This window comes from Mobula birostris, chromosome 10 (assembly GCF_030028105.1).
Source record: "Mobula birostris isolate sMobBir1 chromosome 10, sMobBir1.hap1, whole genome shotgun sequence".
Taxonomy (NCBI): domain Eukaryota; kingdom Metazoa; phylum Chordata; class Chondrichthyes; order Myliobatiformes; family Myliobatidae; genus Mobula; species Mobula birostris.
Genome location: NC_092379.1, coordinates 55,607,841 through 55,634,730, shown reverse-complemented (window position 1 = coordinate 55,634,730; position 26,890 = coordinate 55,607,841). Strand labels below are relative to the sequence as shown.

The 26,890-nt window shown below is 41.4% G+C and overlaps 1 protein-coding gene across 8 annotated transcripts in view; it reads left to right on the top strand.

Annotated features, from left to right (window-relative positions):
• Window positions 1-26,890, top strand: part of brwd3 (bromodomain and WD repeat domain containing 3) — a 302,860-nt gene that overhangs the window by 176,649 nt on the left and 99,321 nt on the right. For 5 of the 8 annotated variants that reach the window (XM_072270315.1, XM_072270314.1, XM_072270316.1 and 2 more), the window contains exons 28-29: window positions 1,342-1,453; window positions 26,309-26,370. In XM_072270315.1, coding sequence (XP_072126416.1) covers window positions 1,342-1,453; window positions 26,309-26,370 — 174 coding nt within the window. Of the gene's footprint in view, window positions 1-1,341; window positions 1,454-8,932; window positions 9,027-26,308; window positions 26,371-26,890 lie in introns of those variants that run through there. The other 3 variants (XM_072270321.1, XM_072270322.1, XM_072270320.1) reach the window with 2 other exon arrangements.

The following is a 26,890-nucleotide window of genomic DNA, read 5'->3' as shown; positions in this document are numbered from 1 at the left end:
CTTCTACCACTACCCATGACCTCTTGGTCTCTCTTCTGTTAAGAAAGATACTAAATTTATACATCTGTAAGATCAGCTTTAATAATAAACTCTTCTATCTCAATAAAATCAATTTGCTATATTTAGTTATACTAAACAATTAAATGCTTGCCCTAGCTGAAATGATATATGTACACCCTGGAATAGTTGTGGCTTCTCCATTTAATTAAAACTTGTAACTTTTGGAAGAAACTGGTACCTTCAGGTATAATATTAAAAAAATAACAAGAGGAATCTTCTGACAGGCACAGTAGTTCCAATTCTTCAAAGTCTAGTGGAGTATAGAAACTGCACGTGGTGATGGTTAAGAGGAAGTGGTGAAGACACATTGATGGATAAATTGAAAAACTCAGAAGTTATTTTGTAAAATAAGATGTGTGTGTGTATGTATGTATATATATATATATGGTTAGAGGTTATAAGTGAAAGTGTAAAGCCGTCTAGAGATGGGTTTAATGTAAATGTGGAAGTAGAGGACATGACTTAGATTCAAATGAATACTTTGAGTTTGCCCTCACAACAGTGAACAGAGTATAGCTATGAAAGGAACTGCATGGAATTTAATCTGTTTATCATTTCTCATGGATCAGTTTTTAATGGGAAATTCATGCACTGAAATATATTAGAAGCCAGATGGTGTAGCAGCTAGTGAGCATATAGTTTGGAGAAAAATGTTGAAGGATGGTATAAGTAATGCTGAAGTTCAGTAAGTATGGATTTTTAAACAAAGGTGACAGGAAAATGATAGCATTTTTTGAAGATCTACCCTATGTCAGCACATTTGGTTGTGCACATGCAACACACTAATGTTTGACTTTGTGACATAGCATTTGGTACAGTAAGAGAATCATAGTATGATGCAGCACAGAAAACAGGTCCTTTGGCCCATCATGTACCAATATATACTAATCCCTTTGTCTAGTACCAGACCTGTGGACACTTTTGCCATGGCAGGGAGCAGACCAGTTCATTCACCACATCTGTGATGATGGTTGACTTTCAGTGGCTCTTAGTTAAGCAAAATCTCACTCTCCAAATTTTCACTTTTATTTTCAACCACCTTCATGACCTCACTCCTGTTCTCACCACATTTTCTAATTTGTAACTTTTTCTATCATAATATTCCAGGATATCTTTGATTCTTCAATTCTGGCTGCTTGCCTGATTTTGTTCTCCCCGTGGTTAACCTAAAATAATGGAAAAAGGAATTAATAAAAACTCACATGGAGGTTAGGTTGTAATTACTATTAATGCACTTCTTACGAAGGGATATTTAAAGTTTTTCTGTTCCTGATTTACTAGGGGACAGATTTCGCAGTATTATAGATGATGCCTGGTGGTTCGGATCTGTGGAGAGTCAGCATCCTTTTCAGCCTGAGTATCCTGACAGTTTATTTCAGTGTTACAATGTATGGTGAGGACATGTTTTCTTTTGGATGTTAGAAACTAATATATTGTACTTGATTTAAACATAGTTACGTTACCAATTTACCAAAACAAAAAGCTGTGTATTTCAGTTGCCCAACATTTTCTATCAGTTGGAATGCTCCAGCTCCATGCTGTGCTTGTCTCTATCCTTCAGTTTTAATTCATTGAATATTTCATTACCCTTTTAAACAGAGTTGTGTTATTTAAAAAGTACATTGTTTACAGGAAACTTGTGTTCTTATGATGGATTTAATTCATTTTGCTAATACATGGAACAGCATTTTGTATAATTGCAAAATGGTTATTCGGGATTGAAACTACAGGGTCTCTGGACAGGGTTCAAATAATGCCATTTGTTATTTAATCTTTTTTTTAAAGTAAATGCAGTAGTTTTTATTGAATTTCTCATTTTTTAGATTTTTACAAGATATTTAATTACCAGAAAATTTAAAAATTAAAACCTTAAGATTGAGTTTTCCTTTTTACAGTCTGGAATTCAAAGTGTACACAAAGCAAACAAGGTTTAATATCCTTGAGTCAGCAGTTGCAAGACTGGTTATAGGAAGTTTAATAACAAACTCAGCTATTTTCTGTTCGCTCATTTATTTCTTTTTAAATAGCTGTCCTGTGTGATTATTTTTATAACCATCTATTCTTGAAGCTGTGTTTGCATTTCGTACTATCTGAACACACATCCATAACCTCTGTGTGACAACTCCAGTTTATTTTTGCCAGATAGATTTGGTCTGCTTGGAGTGCAGTGTGTGGGAACATAGTACAGGCCCTTCGGCTCACAATGTTGTGCTGACCCTCAAACCCTGCCTCCTATATAAGCCCCCACCTTAAATTCCTCCATATACCTGTCTAGTAGTCTCTTAAACTTCACTAATGTATCTGCCTCCACCACTGACTCAGGCAGTGCATTCTATGCACCAACCACTCTCTGAGTAAAAAACCTTCCTCTAATATCCCCCTTCAACTTCCCACCCCTCACCTTAAAGCCATGTCCTCTTGTATTGAGCAGTAGTGCCCTGGGGAAGAGGCGCTGGCTATCCACTCTATCTATTCCTCTTATTATCTTGTACACCTCTATCATGTCTCCTCTCATCCTCCTCCTCTCCAAAGAGTAAAGCCCTAGCTCCCTTAATCTCTGATCATAGTGCATACTCTCTAAACCAGGAACTGCTGTCACTCATTGTAATCTAGCATGGTATCGCAAGGAGGGCTCAAAAAAGTGTTGATTGTCCAAAGAGATTCAATAAAGTAAATGTGGTGCTCTTGATACTAACACCTTTACAATTAAGATTACAGAAATTTCCTTGATAAGAATAAACCAGTCAATGGTTGCACAATCATAGCACGACGGTAATGTGCTAATACTCAGCCAATGAAAAATGAAAAGGTGTCCAAAACCATTATGTAACTGCGATAACCATCTTCTGCCAGTAAATGCAGGCAAAACACTACGAAAATGTTAGCAAGGACTACGAGTTTAGTCTTACATTAATTCAACTAATATAATAAGTATTAACAAAACAACCGATTCCAACAGGCCACCTCCCCCACCCTTCCAATTCTATAAGGTAAGCTATTAGAATCGCCACATCTGAAAATGTAGAGGTGAAAAAACTTAAAGTATCTACTTTACAGAGTAATCAAGTACTACTTCAATTGTATAATATCAAAGAGTATACATGTTCTTGGAAATATCTGTAGTATTATGTCACGATTGGATACATTAGGAATACTTATAGGAGTTTGGACTATGCTAGTAATAATTGCCTTTAAACAAACACAAAAGAATTAGATTATGATCATGAATATTAAATAAGTATTGTGACTTTTAATATTGAGTAATTATGTATTTGGAGTTGTCGGGTATATAGGTACAACGTCCCTTACCTAAAACTGCACAAGTTTTCCCCCTTATTTGCTAAGAGAAGATCTGATAGCAGATATAGAAGATTGGATAGCTTTGCTATGAACTGAGATGATTATATCTGGGCTATAGTATGGATAGGGTCAGATACGTTGCTTCTCAAAACATGGTGATTGTATTCACATTTATTAATTTAATTAGCACATCATTAGTAAGGGAAATAGGTAAACATATAATAACAACAAACCTCAAAATAAGATCCATAATGTCCAGAAGTCTTTCCACAGCATTCTGGAGTCACTTAAGCTCATTTGCAGTGGCTGGCATGTATCCACTTAATTTTACCTTCAATTTTGACTGCTGAATTGGTAATTAACAGTGCTTGGTAAGGACCTTCCTACCACGCTCCCAGTGGTTCATCTGTAAGGCATAGGAGCAGAATTAGGCCATTTGGCCTATCGAGTCTGCTCCACCATTCAATCATGGCCGATCCTTTTTTCCCCTCCTCAGCCCATCTCCACAGCCTTCTCCCCATCACCTTTGAATCAGTGTCCAATCAAGAACTGATCAAGCTCTGCCTTAAATACACTCAGCAACCTGGTCTCCACAGCTGCCTGTGGTAATAAATTCCACAAATTCACCGCCCTCTGGCTAAAGAAATTTCATTGAACCTCTGTTTTAAATGGATGCCTCTCTATCCTGAGGCAGTGCCCTCATGTGCTAGACTCCCCCACCATGGAAAATATCCTTTCCACGTCTATTCTGCCTAGGCCTTTCAACATTTGAAAGGTTTGAATGAGATCCCATCCTCATTCTTCTAAATGCCAGTGTGTACAGACCCAGAGCCATCAAATGTTCCTTGTATGCTAACCCTTTCATTCCCGGAATCATTTTTGTGCTGCCTTAAGTTGTTTCTTGTCAAGAACCCACTTGCCAGGAATCAAGGTGTTCCCTCCTTCCGATGGACCACTCCAAACAGCAGAAACTTGGGTTAGTTTCACACAATAATCAATTAAACTGTCAGCCATAACGTGTACAGGTGCAAGAAAAAGTTTGTGAACCCTTTGCAATTACCTGGTTTTCTGCATTAATTACTCAAAATGTGGTCTGTTCTTCATCTCAGTCACAATATTAGACAAGCAAAATAACGCACAAACATTTATACTTTTCATGCCTTTATTGAACATATTGTTTAATCATTCATTGTCCAGGCTAGAAAAAGTATGTGAACCCTTGTATTTAATAGCTGGTAATACCTACTTTAGCAGCAATAACCTCCATCAAATGTTTCCTGCAGCTGCTGATCAGACTTGCACAAGGACGAGAAGAAATTTTAGACCATTCCTGCGTACAAATCTGTTTCAGTTCATCAATATTTCTGGGATACCTTGCATGAGCAGCCCTCTTCAGGTCATGCCACAGCATCTCAATTGGGTTCAGGTCTTGTCTCTGACATGGCAATTCTAAAACATGAATATTTTTCTTTTTCATTCTATTGTTGATTTATTCTTTTGTTTCAAATTTTTATTGCCTCATCTAACTTCTAATAAGCTTCAGGAGATGCACTGCTACCATGACATTCTCCTGACTTGATACAATTTTGAATTCATTGTTCCCTCAATGATTACAAGCGTTCCAGACCCCGAGGCAGCAAAGCAGCCTCAAACCATGATGCTTCTTCCTCCAAACGTAGCGGTGTGCATTTAGAACATAGAACATAGAATAGGACAGCACAGTACAGGCCCTTCGGCCCACATTGTTGTGCCGATCCTCAAACCCTGCCTCCCATATAACCCCCTGCCTGAAATTCCTCCATTTACCTGTATAGTAGTCTCTTAAATTTCACTAGTGTATCTGTCTCCACCACTGACTCAGGCAATGTATTCCACGCACCAGCCACTCTCTGAGTAAAAACCTTCTTCTAATATCCCCCTTGAACTTCCCACCCCTTACCTTAAAGCCATGTCCCCTTGTATTGAGCAGTGGTGCCCTGGGGAAGAGACGCTGGCTATCCACTCTTATCTATTCCTCTTAATATCTTGTATACCTCTATTATGTCTCCTGTCATCCTCCTTCTCTCCGAAGAGTAAAGCCCTAGCTCCCTTAATCTCTGATCATAATCCATACTCACTAAACCAGGTGGCAGCCTGGTAAATCTCCTCTGTACCCTTTCCAATGCTTCCACATCCTTCCTATAGTGAGGCGACCAGAGCTGGACACAGTACTCCCAAGTGTGGCCTAACCAGAGTTTTATAGAGCTGCATCATTACCTTGTGACTCTTAAACTCCGTCACTCGACTTATGAAAGCTAACACCCCATAAGCTTTCTTAACTACCCAATCTACCTGTGAGGCAACTTTCAGGGATCTGTGGACATGTACCCCCAGATCCCTCTACTCCTCCACACTACCAAGTATCCTGCCATTTACTTTGTACACTGCTTTGGAGTTTGTCCTTCTAAAGTATACCACCTCACACTTCTCTGGGTTGAACTCCATCTGCCACTTCTCAGCCCACTTCTGCAACCTATCAATGTCTCTCTGCAATCTTTGACAATCCTCTACACTATCTACAACGCCAGCAACCTTTGTGTCGTCTGCAAACTTGCCAACCCACCCTTCTACCCCTACATCCAGGTCGTTAATAAAAATCACGAAAAGCAGAGGTCCCAGAACCGATCCTTGTGGGATACCACTTGCCACAACCCTCCAATCCGAATGTACTCCCTCCACCATGACCCTCTGCCTTCTGCAGGCAAGCCAATTCTGAATCCACCTGGCCAAACTTCCCTGGATCCCATGCCTTCTGACTTTCTGAATAAGCCTACTGTGTGGAACCTTGTCAAATGCCTTACTAAAATCCATATCGATCACATCCACTTCATCTATATGCCTGGTCACTTCCTCAAAGAAATCTATCAGGCTTGTTAGACACAATCTGCCCTTCACAAAGCCAAGCTGACTGTCCCTGATCTGACCATGAGTCTCTAACTGCCCATAGATCCTATCTCTAAGAATCTTTTCCAACAGCTTTCCCACCACAGACGTAAGGCTCACAGGTCTGTAATTACCCAGACTATCCCTACTATCTTTTTTGAACAAGGTGACAACATTCGCCTCCCTCCAATCCTCCGGTACCATTCCCGTAGACAACAAGGACATAAAGGTCCTAGCCAGAGGCTCAGCAGTCTCTTCCGTCGCCTCGTGGGGCAGCCTGAGGAATATTCCGTCCAGCCCCGGGGACTTATCGGTCCTAATGTATTTTAATAACTTCAACACCTCCTCTCCCTTAATATCAACATGCTCCAGAACATCAACCTCACTCATATTGTCCTCACTGTCATCAAGTTCCCTGTCATTGGTGAATACCGAAGAGAAGTATTCATTGAGGACCTCGCTGACTTCCACAGCGTCCAGGCACATCTTCCCACCTTTATCTCTAATCGGTCCTACCTTCACTCCTGTCATCCTTTTGTTCTTCACATAATTGAAGAATGTCTCGGGGTTTTCCTTTACCCTACTCACCAAGACCTTCTCATGCCCCCTTCTTGCTCTTCTCAGCCCCTTCTTAAGCTCCTTTCTTTCTACCCTATATTCCTCAATGGACCCATATGATCCTTGCTTCCTAAACCTCATGTATGCTGCCTTCTTCCACCTGACTAGATTTTCCACCTCACTTGTCACCCATGGTTCCTTCACCCTACCATTCTTTATCTTCCTCACCAGGACAGATTCATCCCTAAAGTCTTGCAAGAGATCCCTAAACATCGACCACATGTCCATAGTACATTTCCCTGCAAAAACATCACCCCAATTCACACCCCCAAGTTCTCGCCTTATAGCCTCATAATTTGCCCTTTCCCAATTAAAAATTTTCCTTTCCTCTCTGATTCTATCCTTTTCCATGATAATACTAAAGGCCAGGGAGCAGTGGTCACTGTCCCCCAGATGCTCACCCACTGAGAGATCTGTGACCTGACCCAGTTCATTACCTAATACTAAATCTAGTTTGGCATTCCCCCTAGTCGGTCTGTCAACATACTGTGACAGGAATCCGTCCTGGACACACTTAACAAACTCTGCCCTGTCTAAACCCTTGGAACTAATCAGGTTCCAATCAATATTAGGGAAGTTAAAGTCACCCATGATAACAACCTTTCCAAAATCTGCCTCCCAATCTGCTCCTCGGTATCTCTGCTGCTATCAGGGGGCCTATAGAATACTCCCCATAGTGTAACTGCTCCCTTCCCCTTCCTGACTTCCACCCATACTGACTCAAAAGAGGATCCTGCTACACTGCCTGTAGCTGTAATAGTATCCCTGACCAGTAATGCCACCCCTCCTCCTGTTTTCCCCCCCCTTTTAAAGCACTGAAATCCAGGAATATTGAGAATCCATTCCTGCCCTGGTTCTAGCCAAGTCTCTGTAATGGCCACTACATCATAATTCCATGTATGTATCCAAGCTCTCAGTTCATCGCCTTTGTTCCTGATGCTTCTTGCATTGAAGTACACGCCCTTCTACCTTCCTACCTTTACACCCTTTATTCTGCTTCTCTTTCCTCAAAGCCTCTCTATATGTTAGATCTGGCTTTACTCCATGCACTTCTTTCACCATTCCATCGCTCCAGGTCCCATCCCCCTTGCAAATTAGTTTAAACCCTCCCGAACCATGCTGGAAAACCTACCTGCAAAGATATTGCTCCCCCTCGAGTTCAGGTGCAAACCATCCAATCTGTACAGGTCCCACCTTCCCCAGAAGGGATCCCAATGATCCAAAAATCTAAAACCCTGCCCCCCTGCACCAACTCCTCAGCCACGCACTTAACTGCCATCTCCTCCAATTCTTACCATCAGTATCACATAGCACTGGAAGCAATCCTGAGAACACCACCCTTGAGGTCCTGTTCTTCAGCCTTCTGCCTAGTTCCTGAAACTCTCATTTCAGGACCTCATCTCTCTTCCTGCCTATGTCGTTGGTGCCAACAGGTGTCACGACTTCTGGTTGCTTTCCCTCTTGTACCAGGATTTCTGCCAAAAAGTTCAACTTTTATCCCATTTGTCTGCAAAATATTGTTTCAAGAGTGTTTTGGAGCATCCTGATGGTCTTTTGCAAACTTGAGATATGCAGCAATTTTTCTTTTTGGAGAACAGCAGTTTCCTTCGTGGTGTACTTCCATGAACACCATTCTTGTTCAGTGTTTTCCTTATAGTGGACACATGAACAGAGACTTCAGCAAGTTCTAGAGATTTCTGCTGGTCTTTTGCTGTTACCGTTGGGTTCTTTTTTACCTCCTTCAGAATTGCACATTGTGCTCTTGGTGTGATCTTTGCAGGACACCCACTCCTAGGGAGAGCAGTAACAGTGCTGAATTTACTCCATTTGTAGAGAATTTCTCCCACTGTGGACTGATGAACACTCAGGTTTTTAGAAATATTTTTGTAACCTTTTCCGGCTTCATGCATCTTTATGGTTCTTCGAAAGACCTCTGAAAGTTGATTGAGTTGATTGGTGCACATGAATAAATCATCTTTATTGAGAAGAGCAGAGTCTGTCAGTAACCTGACTGTGTGTGTCTTTTTTATAGGGCCAGGCACCTCTGCAACCCACACCTCCCATCTCATCTCATTGATTGGAACACCTGACTCCAAGTAACTTTTGTAGAAGGCGTTACCCCAGAGGTTGACATACTTTTTTGAACCCAGACTGTGATTGTTTAAATGGTGTATTCGGTATTGACGAGAAGAAGTACAATTGTTTGTTTGCTATTAGTTTAGGCAGATTGTGTTAGTCTATTATTGAGATTTAGATGAAGATCAGATCACATTTTATGAGTAATTGCAAAGGGTTCACAAACTTTTTCTTGCAACTGAATATCAGCCACTCTGAGATTGAGAGCTCACAGTGGTGCTACCACTTCAAATGGATTCAGGTTTGTCTTCTTGTTTGGGGGTGATCTAATGCTGCATAAAACCAATGGAAGAGCTGTAGGCCATGGTGCACCTTCCTCGAATACTTAGTCAGCCGTTGTTTGATAATGCCATTCGTTCTTTCAACTTGCCTGTGACTCTGGATAATGTGGGCAATGGAAATGCCATTAAATATTCATCGGTTGACATAATTCTTAACAAACATGTGTTCCTTGGTTCGAGCCATTGTGTCAAGGGAATCCCCATCTAGGAATATAGTCCTTAATCAGAGTTTTGGCTGTATGTATGGTGGTAGCTTTTCTTGCTGGGATAGTTTCTACCCGCCTTATTCAAATTTCAATATCTTGCTCCACTTATTTGGCAGTTTGCATCAGGTCACTGTAGCAAATGGCAGTTTCACTCCAATCTGCTTTTATTAGCTTCGCCATTTTGGTAACATCTGGTTTCAAATGATCCATGAAAGTCAACTTGGGAGAATCATCTGTGGATTCTTCCATATTATCTTCAGTTGATCTCTTTTTAAGCTTTTTATAGGATATTGAATTTCTTTAAACAAATGGTGCATTTGCCGGTTTTCCTTTGTTCTGGTAGTTGATGTTAAACCTGCTACCTCTTTGCATAATTTCCATTTTTGTTCTTACGTGTTTTCACTCCATTAGTTTTTACTGGGGCAAGTTGCAACATTGCTATTGGACCATTATTATGTTATCACTTAAGCCACCAGAGGTCAGTGTTATATTCATTTTGCAATTCCTTGGATTTCCCAAGATGTCGCTATTTCTGGGGACTATTTAATGTTGGCAGTATTCCAACATATTGACATCACTATTAACACAGCCCACTGGGTGTTGTCAATGCGCAGTGTGAATCTGTGTCAGACTGTCTTGTAACTCGCTAAAGCCAAGAAGATCATGTAACTTGATAGGGATACATTCAATTAACAGAGAATTTTTCTTTAGACTCTTTAATGTTCTTATCACACTCTACATTCAGCATGTAACACATTTCTTGGTTCTCCCCCAATGGATTAGTTAAATTATCTACTTGCAGAGTGCTGGTTTGATCTAATTCATCTACTTTTGTAATTTAACACTTTTAATGTAGTTCGGCACTTTCACAGTTAAATTCTTGACCTTGTCGTTGTTCCAGCTTGGAATATTTACATTTTTTTCAATGCATAAGACCATAGTTCATCCTGTCTGATTGGTTGGTGCTCATCCAGTCAGGTTTCCACTCTCCCACCTTGTTTACAATCGAATACCAGTTCTTACTTTAGAGTGAGAACTTAGTCTTTGTTAAAATTCTTTTCGCCTAACAAAGACAAAGGTCTTATTCTAAATAAGAACTGGAATTTGATTGTAAACAAGGTGGGAGAGCGAAAACTTGATTGGATGAGGAGTAATTAATCACGAGGGACTGACTACGAGGGTATATATACCACTGGACTAGACTTACCCAGGCATCATCCCTGAATAAGGTGGCAGAGTTTATTATCGAAACATTGGTTATAATCAATGCCTGTTCCCAGCTTGAAACTTGAGAAGAGTTTATTTGTCATATACACCGGGAAAGCAGGAGATCCTTTTTCACTTCCAGTAGCTGTATTTTATTAATCTTACTTTGTATTGTTTCGTTAATCGCATCAAGTTTATTCAAGTAAGTGCTTAAAGTCTCAAATACGAGAAAAATCTGCAGATGTTGGAAGTCACACACAAAACACACAAAATGCTGGATGAACAGGCTAGGCAGCATCTACGGAAAGAGGAAACAGTCGACATTTTAGGCTGAGGCCCTTCATCAGGACGCAATTCATGGGCTGAAAGGATAAACCCTAATGACGATGATTTATGGGTTAAGACGGGTTCTGAAGGAAGTAGCTGGAGAGATTGTGGAGGTGTTACCAATGATCTTTCAAGAATTGATAGATTCTGGCATTGGACTAGAAAATTGCAAATGTTACTCCGCTATTTAAGAAGCAGAAAGGAGACTATAGACCTGTTAGCCTGACATCAGTGGTTAGGAAGTTGTTGGAATTGATTGGTAGGGATGAGATTACCGAGTATCTGGAGGCACATGACAAGATGAGCCAGCATGGTTTCCTGAAAGGAAGATCCTGCCTGACAAACCTACTGCAATTCTTTGAGGAAATTACAAGCAGGGTAGACAAAGGAGATGCAGTAGGAGATACACCCTATCCTCGTTATATGCGGGGGATATGTTCCTCGAAGTTGACGCATAATGTGAAATCGCAAAATGCGTATAATTATTTAAATAGAGAAAATAGGGATGCGTTCCAGAGGACTTCCTAAATATATTTTATCTGTAATTTATTCACATGTTCATACCAATACGACACAAAAGCAGTACTACAAGACAACATTTGTATTATATTTAATCAATTTAAGGTAATATTCAATGTAATAAATCATAGAAAGTTAACATCCGAGAGTGTACAGTACTCACCAACAGTGGCAAGTGTGTTCACTCCGGGAGATAAGTGGTTGTTGTGATGTCGGGCAGCTTTACATGGATAAGGTGGATGGTTGTGGTCGTCAGGATCATATGAAGCACAGCAAGGGGTGAAGGAAGACTCTCAGAATTCTTAGAACTGCCGGCAGAAGATGTTACCGATTTGAATAAAGTGGTGAGGATTGTTTGCTTCCAAGCATTTTGTTTTAAATTTGCTTGTAGGGAAGAAGGGGTGACGGCAGGGAATGACTGAAATGCTGACTCTGTTCTAAACGCGGTCCATGTCCATCGCCATTTGTGCCAAGTGTTCCGACCTCCACCATTGGTAAACTCCCGGGATTTTCAAAATTGTCTGTTGCTTGCAGCATCTGAGAGATAGTTTGCGGTAAAAAAAAGTACGCACGCCTTGAATGTGGATTACACCTTGGTCGAGTGATTGAATCAGCGATGTTGTGTTAAAGTGGCAGGAAACGCACTGTTAGGTTAGGATGAATGCTGTCCAAATGTTTAGGTGGACTGGCGCATTGTCAAGCAACAAAAGAACTTTAAAGGCAAGGTTCTGTTCCCGGCAGTAGCGTCCCAGAGCTGATGCCGTGCTGTTTATAATTTCCAACTTTTTTTCAAGTGTTAAAGCGGTTCTCTGCCGCTCGGTTGACAGCCCAAGACATGACATCGGATGCTTAGGAGGCATAGTTAAATATTTCAAGCGCAAAATCACTGCACTGTAGGTAAAACCAACAGAAGTTTAAGATCATGCATCCACACCTTGCCAAAACTAATGCGAGAGTGGCGGGAGAGAGATTGTGAGGCGCACGCACCTGACTTGTATTGGCGGGAAGGCAGTGCTCCTCGCATAACTGAATTTTGGATGCATATAATGAGACGGTAGAAATAGGTTCATCGCATAACTGTGAATCCGCATATAACAAGGATAGGGTGTACTTGGATTTTCAGAAGACCTTTGACAAGGTGCTGTACATGAGGCTGCTTAGCAAGATAGGAATTACAGGGAAGTTACCAGCGTGGGTGGAGCATTGGCTGGTCGACAGAAAACAAAGTGGGATTAAAGGGATCCTATTCTGGCTGGCTGCCAGTTACCAGTGGAGCTGGGGTTGGAGTTGGAATAGTTACTTTTTACGATGTATGTCAATGATTTGGACTACAGTATTAAGGATTTCTGGCTAAATTTGCGGATGATACAAAGATAGCTGGAGGAGCGGGTAGTGTTGAGAAAACAGAGAGCCAACGAGAGACTTAGGTAGTTTAGGGCAGGGGTAGGCAACCTAGGTTAGGGCGAAGGTATTTTGACCGGCCCGCGAGTGATTTTCCTTATTCTGAGTGTTTCAAGCGAGGATCATTCAAATTTGTAAACCGAAACAGCGTCAATGTGTTTTAACAAGAAATCCACGCTAAAACTCGCATTTTGAAATAAAATCGAAGAAAAAAATTCCAATGGCAATGAATGCAAAATGCAGGAAGGTAGACACTGAGTGCCAAAATTTCTAAGACACTTGGACACTAGGTTAATTCTTCATCAAGCAAGCTGGGAAACCAGTTTGTCTCATTTGCCGAGAAAATGTTGCTGTGAAGAAGGTGGCAAATATCAGGCGACATTACAAGACCCGCCATAGTGGAAAGGAACTGCAATTGTGGGAGTACCGGCTTCAAAAAGGAAATTGTGCACATTTTCCCACTTTTCAAAAAAGTAAAGCACAAGATCCAGGCACTTTTGTGAATATGGTGCAAGAATTGAGAGAAGAGTTTTCATCTCGTTTTGCTGATTTTTGCTTGCATGCAAATGAGTTCAAGCTGTTTGCTACTCCATTTGATGTGGAAGTGGACACTGCATCAGAAATATTTCAAATGGAAATGATTGAGATGCAGTGTGACGACATATTGAGATTGAAATTTCATTCTGAAGATGGGTCAGTGCTTGACTTCTATAGAAAATATCCAAGTGGGAAGTATCCTAACTTAGTGGACCATACAAAAAAGATGGCATTACTGTTTAGCGGCACTTATCTGTGTGAGCAATTATTTTCAAAAATGAAGCACACCAAGAACCATTTGAGAACAAGATTGGCTGATGCCCATCTGGATAATGTCTTACTCTTGGCATCAACAAGTCTGACACCCAATATTGAGAAGCTTTCAAGCAACAAACAGCATCAAGTTTCACATTGATTTATCAACTGTTTGCATTAAAATTTTCTTTTTTATTATACTTAATTTACACCATTTTCTTTTTTATTATACTTAATTTACACCATTTCTGAATTTCATGCTCAATTGGAGCATCAAGGGTCTGTTAATCTTCAGCAGTAATTTGAGGAAATTTAATCTTATATAAAAAAGCCTTCATTTTGGAGGGACCTGCAGGAAACTGAGTTTTATAAAGAAGGGAATAAAAATCCTGAAAAATATTATTGATGTTCTCATAATTACTTACTATACCTCCATTATCTTCAGGGATCTTTAAAATTTGTCTTTTAGCTCTAGCAGCCCTTAATTGGGAAGCTAAGAGCCGATTATTTTTATCCCCAAAAATATAAAACTGACTTTTTAATTTAAGCAAATAATAAATTATATTGTGATTGTAATTCCACTCTTCTTTTAAACAAACCAACATTTGGAAAGATTGCATTGATATTATCTAAATCTTTAATTTGTTTAGCAATTTTATCTAATTCCATTCTTGTCTGTTTCTTCAACTTAGCTAAATAAGAAATAATCTGACCACGTAAACAAGCTTTTAACGTATCCCAAATTACTAACTTTGAGATGTTTCCTATATTATTAAAGAGAAAAAACTCTGAGTTTCAATAAACTCAACAAAATCTGAACTTTGTAACAAATGTTCTGGAAAACGCCAAGGTGATCTTACAGAAACAACATCTTTCGAATCAAATATTAAATTTAAGGGAGCATGATCAGAAATAACAATTGCATCATATTCACGTTTCTGAACATTAAAAGTCGAGGGTCGGCTATAAAATAGTCGATTCTCGAATATTTATTATGAACATGTGAAAAAAAGGAATATTCTCTATCACTAGGATGCATATGTTTCCATCATACAGCATCATACTTGACAATTTGTAATAGTGCAGTAAGATCATCCGCATATTTTTTATACTCCATGCATTGAGATATAATGAGTACTGTACTTGCTACCCTTTTTGATTCTGCATCCCCAATGCACTGATACTCATCCTGCTGGCTGCAATTATGTCCTATCATCTGCCTGCCCTTCTAGACAGTGAGACTGCAAACTATCTTTGTTTTGTTACCATCCTCCTATCCTGAGTCCCTTCACTCTGGTTCGCATACTTTTGACAAATTTGCTTAAACCCTACCCAGCAGCTCCAACAACCCTGCCCCCGAAAATACTGGTACCCCTTGGGTTCAGGTGCAACCTGTCACTTTTGAACAGGTCATACCTTCCCCAGAAGAGATTCCAATGATCCAAGAACCTGAAGCCCTGCCCTCTCTACCAGCTTCTCAGCCATGCATTAATCTGCCGAATCATCCTGTTTCTACCCTCACTGGTGCATGGCACAGGTAGCAATCCAGAAATTACTACCCTGGAGGTCCTGCTTCTCAGATGTGATCTGAGAATTCCTTACCCTGGCACCTAAGGGGCAACATACCACCCGTTCACTTACACAGAATCTCCTTTCTATTCCCTTGACTTCTAAGTCCCTATTACTACTGCTCCCCTCTCCTCCTCCTTTCCTTTCTGCAGCACAGGCACATGCTCAGTGCCAGTAACCTGGTCTCCGTGCTGTTCCCCTGGGAGGTATCCAAACTGTATACTTATTATTGACAGGAATAGCCACAGGGGTGCTCTGCACTAACTGCCTATTCACATTTCCATTTTTCCTGACAGTCACCCAGTTACTCGCCTCCTGCAACTTAGGGGTGACTACTTCTTTGTAACTCTAATCGATTATCTGCTCACTCTCCCATGCAAGCCGAAGCTCATCCAGCTGCTGCTCCAGATCCCTAACACAGTTTTCAAGGAGTTGCAGTCAGATGCACTTCACGCAAGTATAGTTTCCTGGGAGACTATGGGTTTCCCAGGACTCTTAACATCCAGCATGAAGAACACACAATGGCCATTTACTACACTAGGTACAGTAAGAGAAAAAAAGGGAACCTTAACAGAAACATGCTCAGACAGTCCAGAGAAGGTTCACAAGGATGATTCTGGAATGAAGGGGTTAACATATGAGGAGTATTTGACAGCTTTGGGCCTGTACTCACTGGAATTTAGAAGAATTTGTGAGGATCTCATTGAAACCTACCAGATGTTGAAAGGATAAGGTGGATGTGGAGAGAATGTGGGTGGGGGTATACAGAACTAGAGAGCACATCCTAAAAATTGAGGGGCGACCTTTTAGAACAGAGATGAGGAGGAATTTTTTTAGCCAGAGAGTGGAGAATCTGTGGAATGCTCTGCCACAGACTGTAGTGGAGGCCAAGTCTCTGGGTATATTTAAAGCAAAAGTTGATGGTTTCTTGATTGGTCAGGGCACCAAAGGGTATAGTAAGAAGGCAGGTATATGGGGTTGAGTGGGATCCGGAATCAGCCATGATGCAATGGTGGATCAGACTCAATGGGCTGAATGGCCTAATCCAGGGCTCATGTCTGGTCTCTGACGTTGCCTGCCTCGTGTCACCTGTCTCTTGCCCCATCCTTGCAGCCCTTTTTAATTAAGGACATGACATTAGCCACCCTCCACTCTTCCAGTACCACATGCATATAAAAATTCCTACCTGGCCCCAGCAGCTTCATCCCTTGCTTTCTGCATTTTCCAAGGGAACACATGGCAAAGTTCCAGAGTTACCCAACCTTTTTCTCTTTTTTCTCTTTTGTAATGTTATGCTTCAGGATATCATTGTTCTATTTTTTCCACAGACTAGGAGTATTTATTTAAGACTTTGCATATTTCCTATGGCTCTGCACATAGATGACCACACTGACTCTTGCTAGGATTTATTCTGTCCCTAATTTCCCTTTCACCCTCAATTTACTTAATAAGTCTTTTAGAATTCTCCTTTACATTTTTATGGCAAGGGTATCTCATGCCATTTTTATGTTCTCTAATCCTGCCAACCGTGCCCTTCACTCTAGGGGGAGCGTATTAGCTTAGAACTCTTTGTACCTCCCCTTTAAAGTCCTTCCCCTCATCAGACCTGCCTTTTCCACTCCATATGTACTGTATGACTTGCTGAGTTCTCCAACCTTTGTGTGTGTTTCTCATCTGCAGCTTTCTAATCTCAGTATTTAATTCTTCAACTCCTGATCATTGGCTTTTTTGATGCTGAACTGGCCGAATTTGTGTGTCTATATTATTTGTGATATCAGAAAAGGGTTTTTTACCATTTTGTTTCTTTCCCCTATTAGCTTCTGTTTTCAAAATTAACTCCTCATAGATACTCAACAAGTAAGTGAAACTGGGGGGAACAAACTGCAGATGCTGGATATGAAGAAAACAGAAAATGCTGGAAATACTCAGCAGGACAGATCTTTGACCGAAATCATTTTGCTTCTCTTCCCACAGACATTGTCTGAATTGCATAGTATTTCCACCATTTTCTGTTTTTATAAAGGATGGAACAATGCAGCACAAGAGCAGGCCCCTCAGACCTCCATGTCTGTGCCAAATATGATGCCATTCAAATTAATCTTATTGTCTCCATGTGATCTATATCTCCTGTATTCCCTGCCTGTTCACATCCCCGTCTAAATACCTGTTAAGTGTTATCTCCTTCAACCATTTCCACTGACTGCATATTCCAGGTACCTCTTGCTCTATTTAAAAGAAACTTATCCCATGTTTCCTTTAAACATTGCCCCCTCACTTTTAGGCTATGTCTTCAGGTATTTGACATTTCTACCCTGAGAAAATGGCTCTGGCTATAATTATGATTATATATACTTCTCTCAGGTGACCTCTCAGTCTTTAAGTTCAAAGTAAATTTATTATCAAAGTATATGTCATCATATACTACCTTGAGATTCATGGCCCACCCTGTTCAGCATCTTCTTCACAGTCATGCTGAAGCACGCCTTTGGAACATCAACTGATGGTGTCTACCTCCACTCCAGATCGGACGGGAGGCTGTTCAGACTGTCTCAGCTGATGGCGAAAACCAAGATTCATGAAGTACTCATCAGAGATGTTGTTTGCAGACGACGACGCTGCACTGGCAACACACTCTGAAGAGTAACTGCAACGCCTCATGGACAGCTTCTCAAGAGCCTGCCAGGACTTCAGCTTGACCATCAGCTTGAAGAAGACCAACGTGTTAGGCCAAGGCATTGAGCACCACTCTGCCATTGCCATCAACAACTACGAGCTGGAGGTATTTCACGAGTTTACATACCTTGGCTCCACCATCACAGACAGCCTCTCCCTAGACCCCGAGATCAACAGACGGATCGGACGAGCAGCCTCAACATTCGCCAGGCTGACAAAGAGAGTCTGGGAGAACAGAAAGCTGATGACGCACACCAAGATTGCAGTCTACAGGGCCTGCATCCTCAGCACACTGCTTTATGGCAGCGAGACCTGGAGACCTACTCCAGACTAGAGCGGCATCTCAACACCTTCTACCTTCGCAGCCTGAGACGCATCCTGGACATCAAGTGGGTTGACCAAGTCACCAACAATGAGGTCCTGGCCCGCACCCAGATACCCAGCCTCTTCACCCTGCTCCAACAATGCCGACTCTGCTGGCTGGACTATGTACACCGCACGTCAGACGGGAGGATCCCGAAAGACCTGCTGTACGGGGAACTGGCCTCCGGCAAGAGAGCACCCATCTTCGTTTCAAAGATGTCTGCAAGACAGACATGAAGTCACTGAACATGAACGTCGAGAGGTGGGAGGACATCACAAGTGATTGCTGTTGCTGGAGGCTGGAGCTACGCAGAGGTCTCAAAGGAGGAGAGGAGAAGCTGAGGCTTGCTGCTGAAGAAAAGCTCACTCGTCGGAAAAACAGCACCAAGACAACACCGGAGGGCAGCACCTTCAAATGCATTCGCTGCAGCCGAGACTGTCACTCCCATGTGGGCCTCTACAGCCACAGCAGACGCTGCTCTACCAACACAGACTGAAGCAAGACTTTCCAGGCGCAGAGACTCGCGAGACTAACGGATGCCACAAACAATGTCATCATATACTATCTTGAGATTCATTTTTACAGGCCTTTACAGGAAAATAAAGAAATACAATAGAATTTATGAAAAACTATATTTAATAAAGACTGACAAACATCCAGTGTGCAAAAGAAGAAAAATCCTGCAAATAATAAATTTTAAAAATAATACTGAGTTGTAGAATCCTTGAAAGTGAGCCTGTAGGTTGTGCAGCATTGAAGTGAGTAAAATAATCTACGCTGGTGTAAGAGCCTGATGGGGGAAAGGCAATAGCTGTTCTAGACCTGATGGTGTAGATCCTAAGGCTTCTATACCTCCTGTGTGATGGTAGTAGCGAGAAGAGAGCAGGGTCCAGATAATGGGTGCTTCTTTCTTGTGACGATATTCAATGATGGGGGAGTGCTTTGCCTGTGATGGACTGAACTGTATCCACCACTTGAGAATTGCTGTTTTTATACCAGGCTATGATGCAACCAATCAGGATATAACCATAGAACAGTACAGCACAGAAACAGGCCTTTTGGCCCTTCTTGGCTGTGCTGAACCATTTTTCTGCCTAGTCCCACTGACCTGCACCTGGACCATATCCCTTCATCTATGTACCTGTCCAAGTTTTTCTTAAATGTTAAAAGTTGGCCCGCATTTACCACTTCATCTGGCACCTCATTCCACACTCCCACCACTCTCTGTGTGAAGAAGCCCCCCTAATGTTCCCTTTAAACTTTTCCCCCTTTACCCTTAACCTATGTCCTCTGTTTTTTCCTCCCCTAGCCTCAGTGGAAAAAGCCTGCTTGCATTCATTCTATCTATACCCATCGCTCCAGGGAATAAAGTCCTAACCTATTCAACCTTTCTCTGTACCTCAGTTCTCAAGTCCTGGCAACATCCTTGTAAACCTTCTCTGCACTCTTTCAACCTTATTAATATCCTTCCTGTAATTTGGTGACCAAAACTGCACACAATACTCCAAATTCGACCTCACCAATGCCATATACAACCTCACCGTAACATTCCAACTCTAAAACTCAGTACTTCGATTTATAAAGACCAATGTACCAAAAGCTGTCTTTATGACCCTATCTACCTGTAACGCCACTTTTAGGGAATTTTGTATCTGTATTCCCAGATTCCTCTGTTCTACTGCGCTCCTCAGTGCCCTACCATTTACCTTGTATGTTCTACCTTGGTTTGTCCTTCCAAAGTGCAATACCTCACACTTGTCTGTATTAAACTCCATCTGCCATTTTTCAGTCCATTTTTCCAGCTGGTCCAAATCCCTCTGCAAGTTTTGAAAACCTTCCTCACTGTCCACTACACCTCCACTCAGGGAAGCAATCCTCCACTACCACTCTCTGGCTTCTTCCATTGAGCCAATGTCTAATCCAATTTACTACCTCTCCATGTATACCTAGCGACTAAATCTTCCTAACTAACCTCCCATGCGGGACCTTGTCAAAGGCCTTACCTATTCAACCTTGTCCATGTAGACAACGTCCACCGCCTCCCCTTCATCCACTTTCCTGGTAACATCCTTGAAAAACTTTAATAGATTGGTTAAACATAACCTACCATGCACAAAGCCATGTTGACTCTGTCCCTGTCTATCCAAGTACTTGTAGATCCTACCTCTTAGTATTCCTTCCAGTAATTTACCTACTACCGATGTCAAACTTACTTACTTTTACTTTTACCTGGATTACTCTTAGAGACTTTTTAAACAATGGAACAACATGAGCTATCCTGCAATCCTCCGGCATCTCACCCGTAGATACCGACGTTTTAAATATATCTGCCAGGGCCCCTGCAATTTCAATACTAGTCTCCTTCAAGGTCCGAGGGAATACCCTGTCAGGTCCTGTGGATTTATCTACTCTGATTTGCCTCAAGAGCACTTCCTCCTCTTCAATCTGTATAGGTTCCATGACCTCACTACTTGTTTGTCTTATTTCCATAGACTCCATGCCAGTTTCCTTAGTAAATGCAGAATCAAAGAAAACATTTAAAGATCTCCCCCATTTCTTTTGGTTCCATACATAGCCGACCACTCTGATCTTCAAGAGGACCAATTTTATCCCTTACTATCCTTTTGCACTTAATATACCTGTAGAAGCTCTTTGGATTATCCTTCACCTTGACTGCCAAAGCAACCTCATGTCTTTTATCCCTCCTGATTTCTTTCTTAAGTTTTTTTTGCACTTTTTATACTCCTCAAGCACCTTATTTACTCGCTGTTTCTTATACATGTCATACATCTCTCTCTACTTCTTTATCAGATTTCCAATATCCCTTGAGAACCAAGGTTCCTTATTTTTATTCACTTTGCCTTTAATCCCAAGGAATATACAAATGCTGCACTCTCAAAATTTCTCCTTTGAAGGCCTCCCACTTACCAATCACATCCTTGCCAGAGAGCAACCTGTCCCAATCCACGCTTTTTAGATCCTTTCTCATTTCTTCAAATTTGGCCTTTTTCCAGTTTAGAACCTCAACCCGAGGACCAGATCTATATTTATCCATGATCAAGTTGAAACCAATGGTGTTGTGGTCACTGGAACCAAAGTGTTCCCCTATACACACTTCCGTCACCAATCCTAACTCGTTTCCTAATGGGAGATGTAATATTGCATCCTCTCTAACTGGTACCTCTATATATTGATTTAGAAAACTTTCCTGAACACATTTTACAAACTCTAATCCGTCTAGACCTTTAACAGTATGGGAGTCCCAATCAATATGTGGAAAATGAAAATGCCCTATTATCACAACTTTATGTTTCCTGCAGTTGTCTGCTATCTCTCTGCAGGTTTGCTCCTCCAATTCTTGCTGACTTTTGGGTGGTCTATAATACAACACCATTAATGTGGTCATACCTTTCTTGTTTCTCAGCTCCACCCACCACTAAGCACATCTTTCTCTCTCCACTCCTCTCCCCTTTCCGCAGGGATCGATCCCTCCGCGACTCACTTATCCGCACGTCCATCCCCACAGATCTCCCACGCAGCACTTATCACCTGTCCCTACACCTCCTTTCTTGCCATCATTCAGGGCCCCAAACAGTCCTTCCTGGTGAGGCAACACTTTCCTTGCGAATCTGTTGGGGTCATCTATTGCATCAGGTGCTCCCGGTGCGGCCTCCTCTACATCGGTGAAACCCGACGCAGATTGGGGGACCGCTTCGACGAGCACCTCCACTCCGCCACAACAGACAGGATCTCCCGGTAGCCACCCACTTCAACTCTGCTTCCCATTCCCATTCAGATATGTCCATACATGGCCTCCTCTACTGCCATGATGAGGCTAAACTCAGGTTGGAGGAGCAACACCTCATATACTGTCTAGGTAGTCTCCAGCCTCTTGGTATGAACATAGAATTCTCCAAGTTCCAGTAATTCCCTCCCCCTCCCTTCCTCTATCCCTATTTCACATCACCTCCCTCATAGTTCTGCCTCCTTCTACTATTGCTCGCCTGCCAATCACATCCCTGCTTCCCCTCCCCCAGCCCTTTGTCTTTCAAATTACTGTTTTTCTCACCTACCAGCATTCTTCAAACCCTCCTCAAAGTTCTTCCTTCAGTCCTGACGAAGGGTTTCGGCCCGAAACGTCGACTAATCTTTTCAACTGATGCTGACTGACCTGCTGAGTTCCTCCGGCGCATTGTGAGTGTTCCTTTGACAACAGTATCTGCAGATTATTTTGTGTTCCCATATGGCCTCGGTAGACAAGCCCACTAATCTGTCCTGCCTGAGCACTGCTGTAACAATTTCCCTGACTAGCAAGGCCACCCCCCCTCCCCCACCTTTCATTCCTCTGTCTCTATCATGTCTGAAACATTGGAACCCTGGAACATTAAGCTGCCAGTCCTGCCCCTCCTGTAGCCAAGTTTCACTAATGGCTATAATGTCGTAATTCCATGTGTCAATCCAGGCCCTCAGCTCATCTGCCTCCCCCACAATACTCCTTGAATTGAAATAGACACACCTCAGAAGCTTATTACTACCACACACAACCCTTCTATTTGTGACTTTGCATGAACCTTTAACATCATTTATTTTCATCCCCGCTCCACTATCTGCTCTGGCACTCTGGTTCCCATCTCCCTGCAAATCTAGTTTAAACCCTCCCTTATACTCTTACAGAAATTTGTCAAAGTTTTAGATGATGTTAAATCTGCACAAACCCCTAAGAAAATAGAGGCACTATTGTGTGTTCTTTGTGTTGGCTCCTCTGTGGTAATGCCAAGCAGTTTACTGTTATTGACCCACTCCACCTCTGATCCTCTAATGAGGACTGGCTCATTGTTTTTCGGCTTCCTTCTATAGTCAATAACTAGCTCTTCACTTTTGCTGATGCTGAGAGAGGTTGTTGTCACGCCATTCAGCCAGATTTTCAGTCTTCCTCCTCTCTGCTGATAAGTCACCATCTTTGATTTGACCAACAGATGTGTCATCAGCAAACTTGAACATGGCATTAGAGTTGTAATTAACCACACAAATACAGGTATAAGGTGAGTACGGCAGAGCACTAATCACGCAGTCTTGTTGTGCACTGGTGCTGATGTATAACATTGATCATGACAGCACAGTATAGACCCTTTGGATCACAATGTTATGCTGATCTCCAAGATTGATCTAACCCTTCCTTCCTACATAGACCTCCATTTTTCTCTCATCTTGTATCCAGGAGTTACTTAAATGCCCTTAATATATCTTAAATCTACCACTACCCCTGGCAGGGCATTCCACACACCTACCACTGCTTAAAAAACTTACCTCTGACATCCACCTCCCCCCCCATGCTTCTTTCCAATCATCTTAAAATCATAACCCCTCATATTTGTACTGGGCAAAAGTCTCTGGCAATGCCTCTTATCATCTTGTGCACCTCTTCGCTCATCCTCATTTGCTCTAAAGACAAAAGCCCTAGCTCGCTCAACCTATCCTCATAAGACATGCTCTAGAGTCCAGACGGCATCCTGGTAAATCTCTTCTGCACCTTCTTTAAAGTTTCTACATGCTTTCTATAATAAGGCAACCAGAACTGAACACAATCCAAGTGTGATCTAACCAGGGTTTTAAAGAGCTTCAACACTATATCATAACTCCTGAATTCAGACTTCTGACTATTAAAAGCCTAGACATCATATTCCTCCTTTACAACCCTATCAACTTGCAGGGCAACTTTGAGGGATCTATGGATATGAGCATCTTGAACCAAAAGGTCCCATTACTGAACTGTTCCGACAACCTTTGGACTCGCTTTCAAGGACTCTTCATCTCATGTTCTTGACATTTATTGCTTGCTTATTCATTTTTTTTGTATTTGGACAACTTGTTAAATTTTCCAATTTGGTTGTTATCTGTCCTGTTGGATGCAGTGTTTCATTGATTATATTGTGTTTTACTGTGTTATATGTGTGTATTTACTGTGAATGTCCGCAAGAAAATGAATCTCAGGGTTGTATATGGTGACATGTATGTACTTTGACAATAAATTTACTTTGAACTTTGAACTGCAAGATCCCTCTGATGCTTTACATTGTTAGGAATCCTGCCTTTAACAATGTATTCTACCTTGAAATTTGACCTTCCAAAATGAATCACTGCACACTTTTTCAGGCTGAACTCTATATACTTCTCAGCCCAGCTCTGTATCCTGTCAGTATCTTGGTGCAACCTACAACAGCTCTCCACACAGCGCAGGAATTCTTTTTGACATACAGCGCAGAGATTGCCTTCCAGCACTGTGGGCCGCACCGCCGAGCAACACCCCCCCCCCCCCATTTAATCCTAGCCTAATCATGTGACAATTTACAATGATCAATTAACCTACCAACTGGTGCCTCTCTGGAATGTGGGAGAAAACCCATGCGGTCACAGGGAGAATGTATAAACTCCTTTTATGGACAGCGGCAGGAATTGAATCCAGGTCGCTGATACTGTGAAGCATTGTGCTAACCACTAAATACCGTACAATGATGTCCACAACTCCACTAAGCTTCCATGTTATCCATCATTCCATTTCCTCAACCAAATCATTTACAAAAATCACAAAGAGGAGAAATCTCAGAACAGATCACTGAGGAACACTGTTGATCACCAACTTCCAGGTAGAGTACGCTCCATCTACAACCTTCTATAGCAAGCCAATTTTGGATCCACACGGCCAGGTTTCCCTCAATCCCATGCCTCCTGACTTTCTGAATGACCCTACCATGGGGAGTCTTATCAAACGTGTTACTAAAATCTGTATACACCACATCCGTAGCTCTACCTTCATCAATGTGCTTTGGCATATCCTCAAAGTCAGCCAGGCTTGAGGCATGTACTGTCCTTCAAAAAGCTGTGCTGACTATCCCTAATCAGACTGCTTCTCCAAATATTTGTAAATCCTGTTTTTACTCCAGTAATTGGCCCACCACTGAAAAGACTTTATTGGTCTATAATTCCCAGGGTTACCCCCTACTCCTTACTTGAACAAAGGAATAACATTTGCCACCCTCCAATCTAACTCTGAAGGGTGGTAAGGAGATGTTTGTCTAACCCCACCTTGTACCTGATATTTTCTAATCCAAACAGCATCCTGGTGAACTTGTTCTTCACCCTCTTCAGAGCCTCTACATCTTCTGTGCAATGTAGTGATCAGAATTGCAACAAGTTGTATGCAATTGTGGGCATGCTATGTTGGCACCAGAACACTTGTGGGCTGCCTCAAGTCTGTTGGTTGTTAATGTAAACAATATATTTCACTGGATGTTTTGATGTACAAGTGACAAATAAACTTGAATCTTGAATACTCATGGATAATATTCACTTTGATTTATCCATCTTTGTCCAGTTTTTCTATAGCTTAAAACTGAGTTTGTTCCCCTCACCTCCCAGTTTTGAGAAAGGGTGTTTCACCTGAAATCTGAGCTCTCTGCACAATTTGCCTGAGTGTTTCCAGGATAATGTTTTTGCATCACTGCTATAAATTTAAGAAACAAACTTCATCAATATAGAATTTGTGTGAGGGAACAAAAGTAAATAAAACAAAATTATTTTTTTCTACTTTCAATGCTGGAGCTTCTCATTACAGAAAATAATGATAGAGAACACAACCACTACCCCTTTAACATGAGGATTACCTATAAATGTTTTGCAGCTTACAATATATTGTTGTTTTTCTTTGCCCTTTAATAATGCAATCTTTCAAAATACAATTGCAAGTAAAAGTTTGTGAATGAACCCTTTGCAATTACCTGATTTTCTGCATTAACTTCTTATTAAATGTGGTCTGATCTTGATTTACTGTAGCTTTCAAGTGGACTTGTTATGATGCATTTGTGGTAGAAACTTATCCTTTTAAGACTTTGAGAATATATTTTAATTTACTAATTGATGTGTAATTTTTTTTCCAGCTGGGATAATAATGAGTTGGAGAAATTAAGCCCATGGGATATGGAACAAATACCTGAAAATGGTAGGGCTGTTTTTAATAGACAATATTGAAAAATGCATTTTTAGTTACTAAACTTAATACCTCTGTGTTGTTTGCTTATTTGAAGCTACAAATATACTTAACCAATGTCGACAAATTAATGTGTAACTAACAAATCAGTGGGCTACGGTTGTTTCGAATGGTTTGATTTTCTTGAGCTGTGAGAAGTAAGAGGTAGTAGTTGTAGATTAGTTAAGGTGCAGCATGAGGAATATTATTGACAGGTGAGTCTTCAGAATCAATCTTTGTGCTGTGTACCTCTGGAAAAGGATCTCTCTCTATTGGGGTCCTGGGGGAAAAAACCTATTCTGGAATGAATAATCACAGTTGGGTTTGTTCACAGTTGGAAATAATCATGTAGAGCATACAGCACAGGAACGGACCCTTCAACCCCGGTGTTTTGCCAGTCTAACTAAATTAATAATCAAATACCCAACTAATCTAATCCCTTCTGCCTCTCTAAAGCACATACTGTATCTTCCCATTTCATGCATATCTGAGA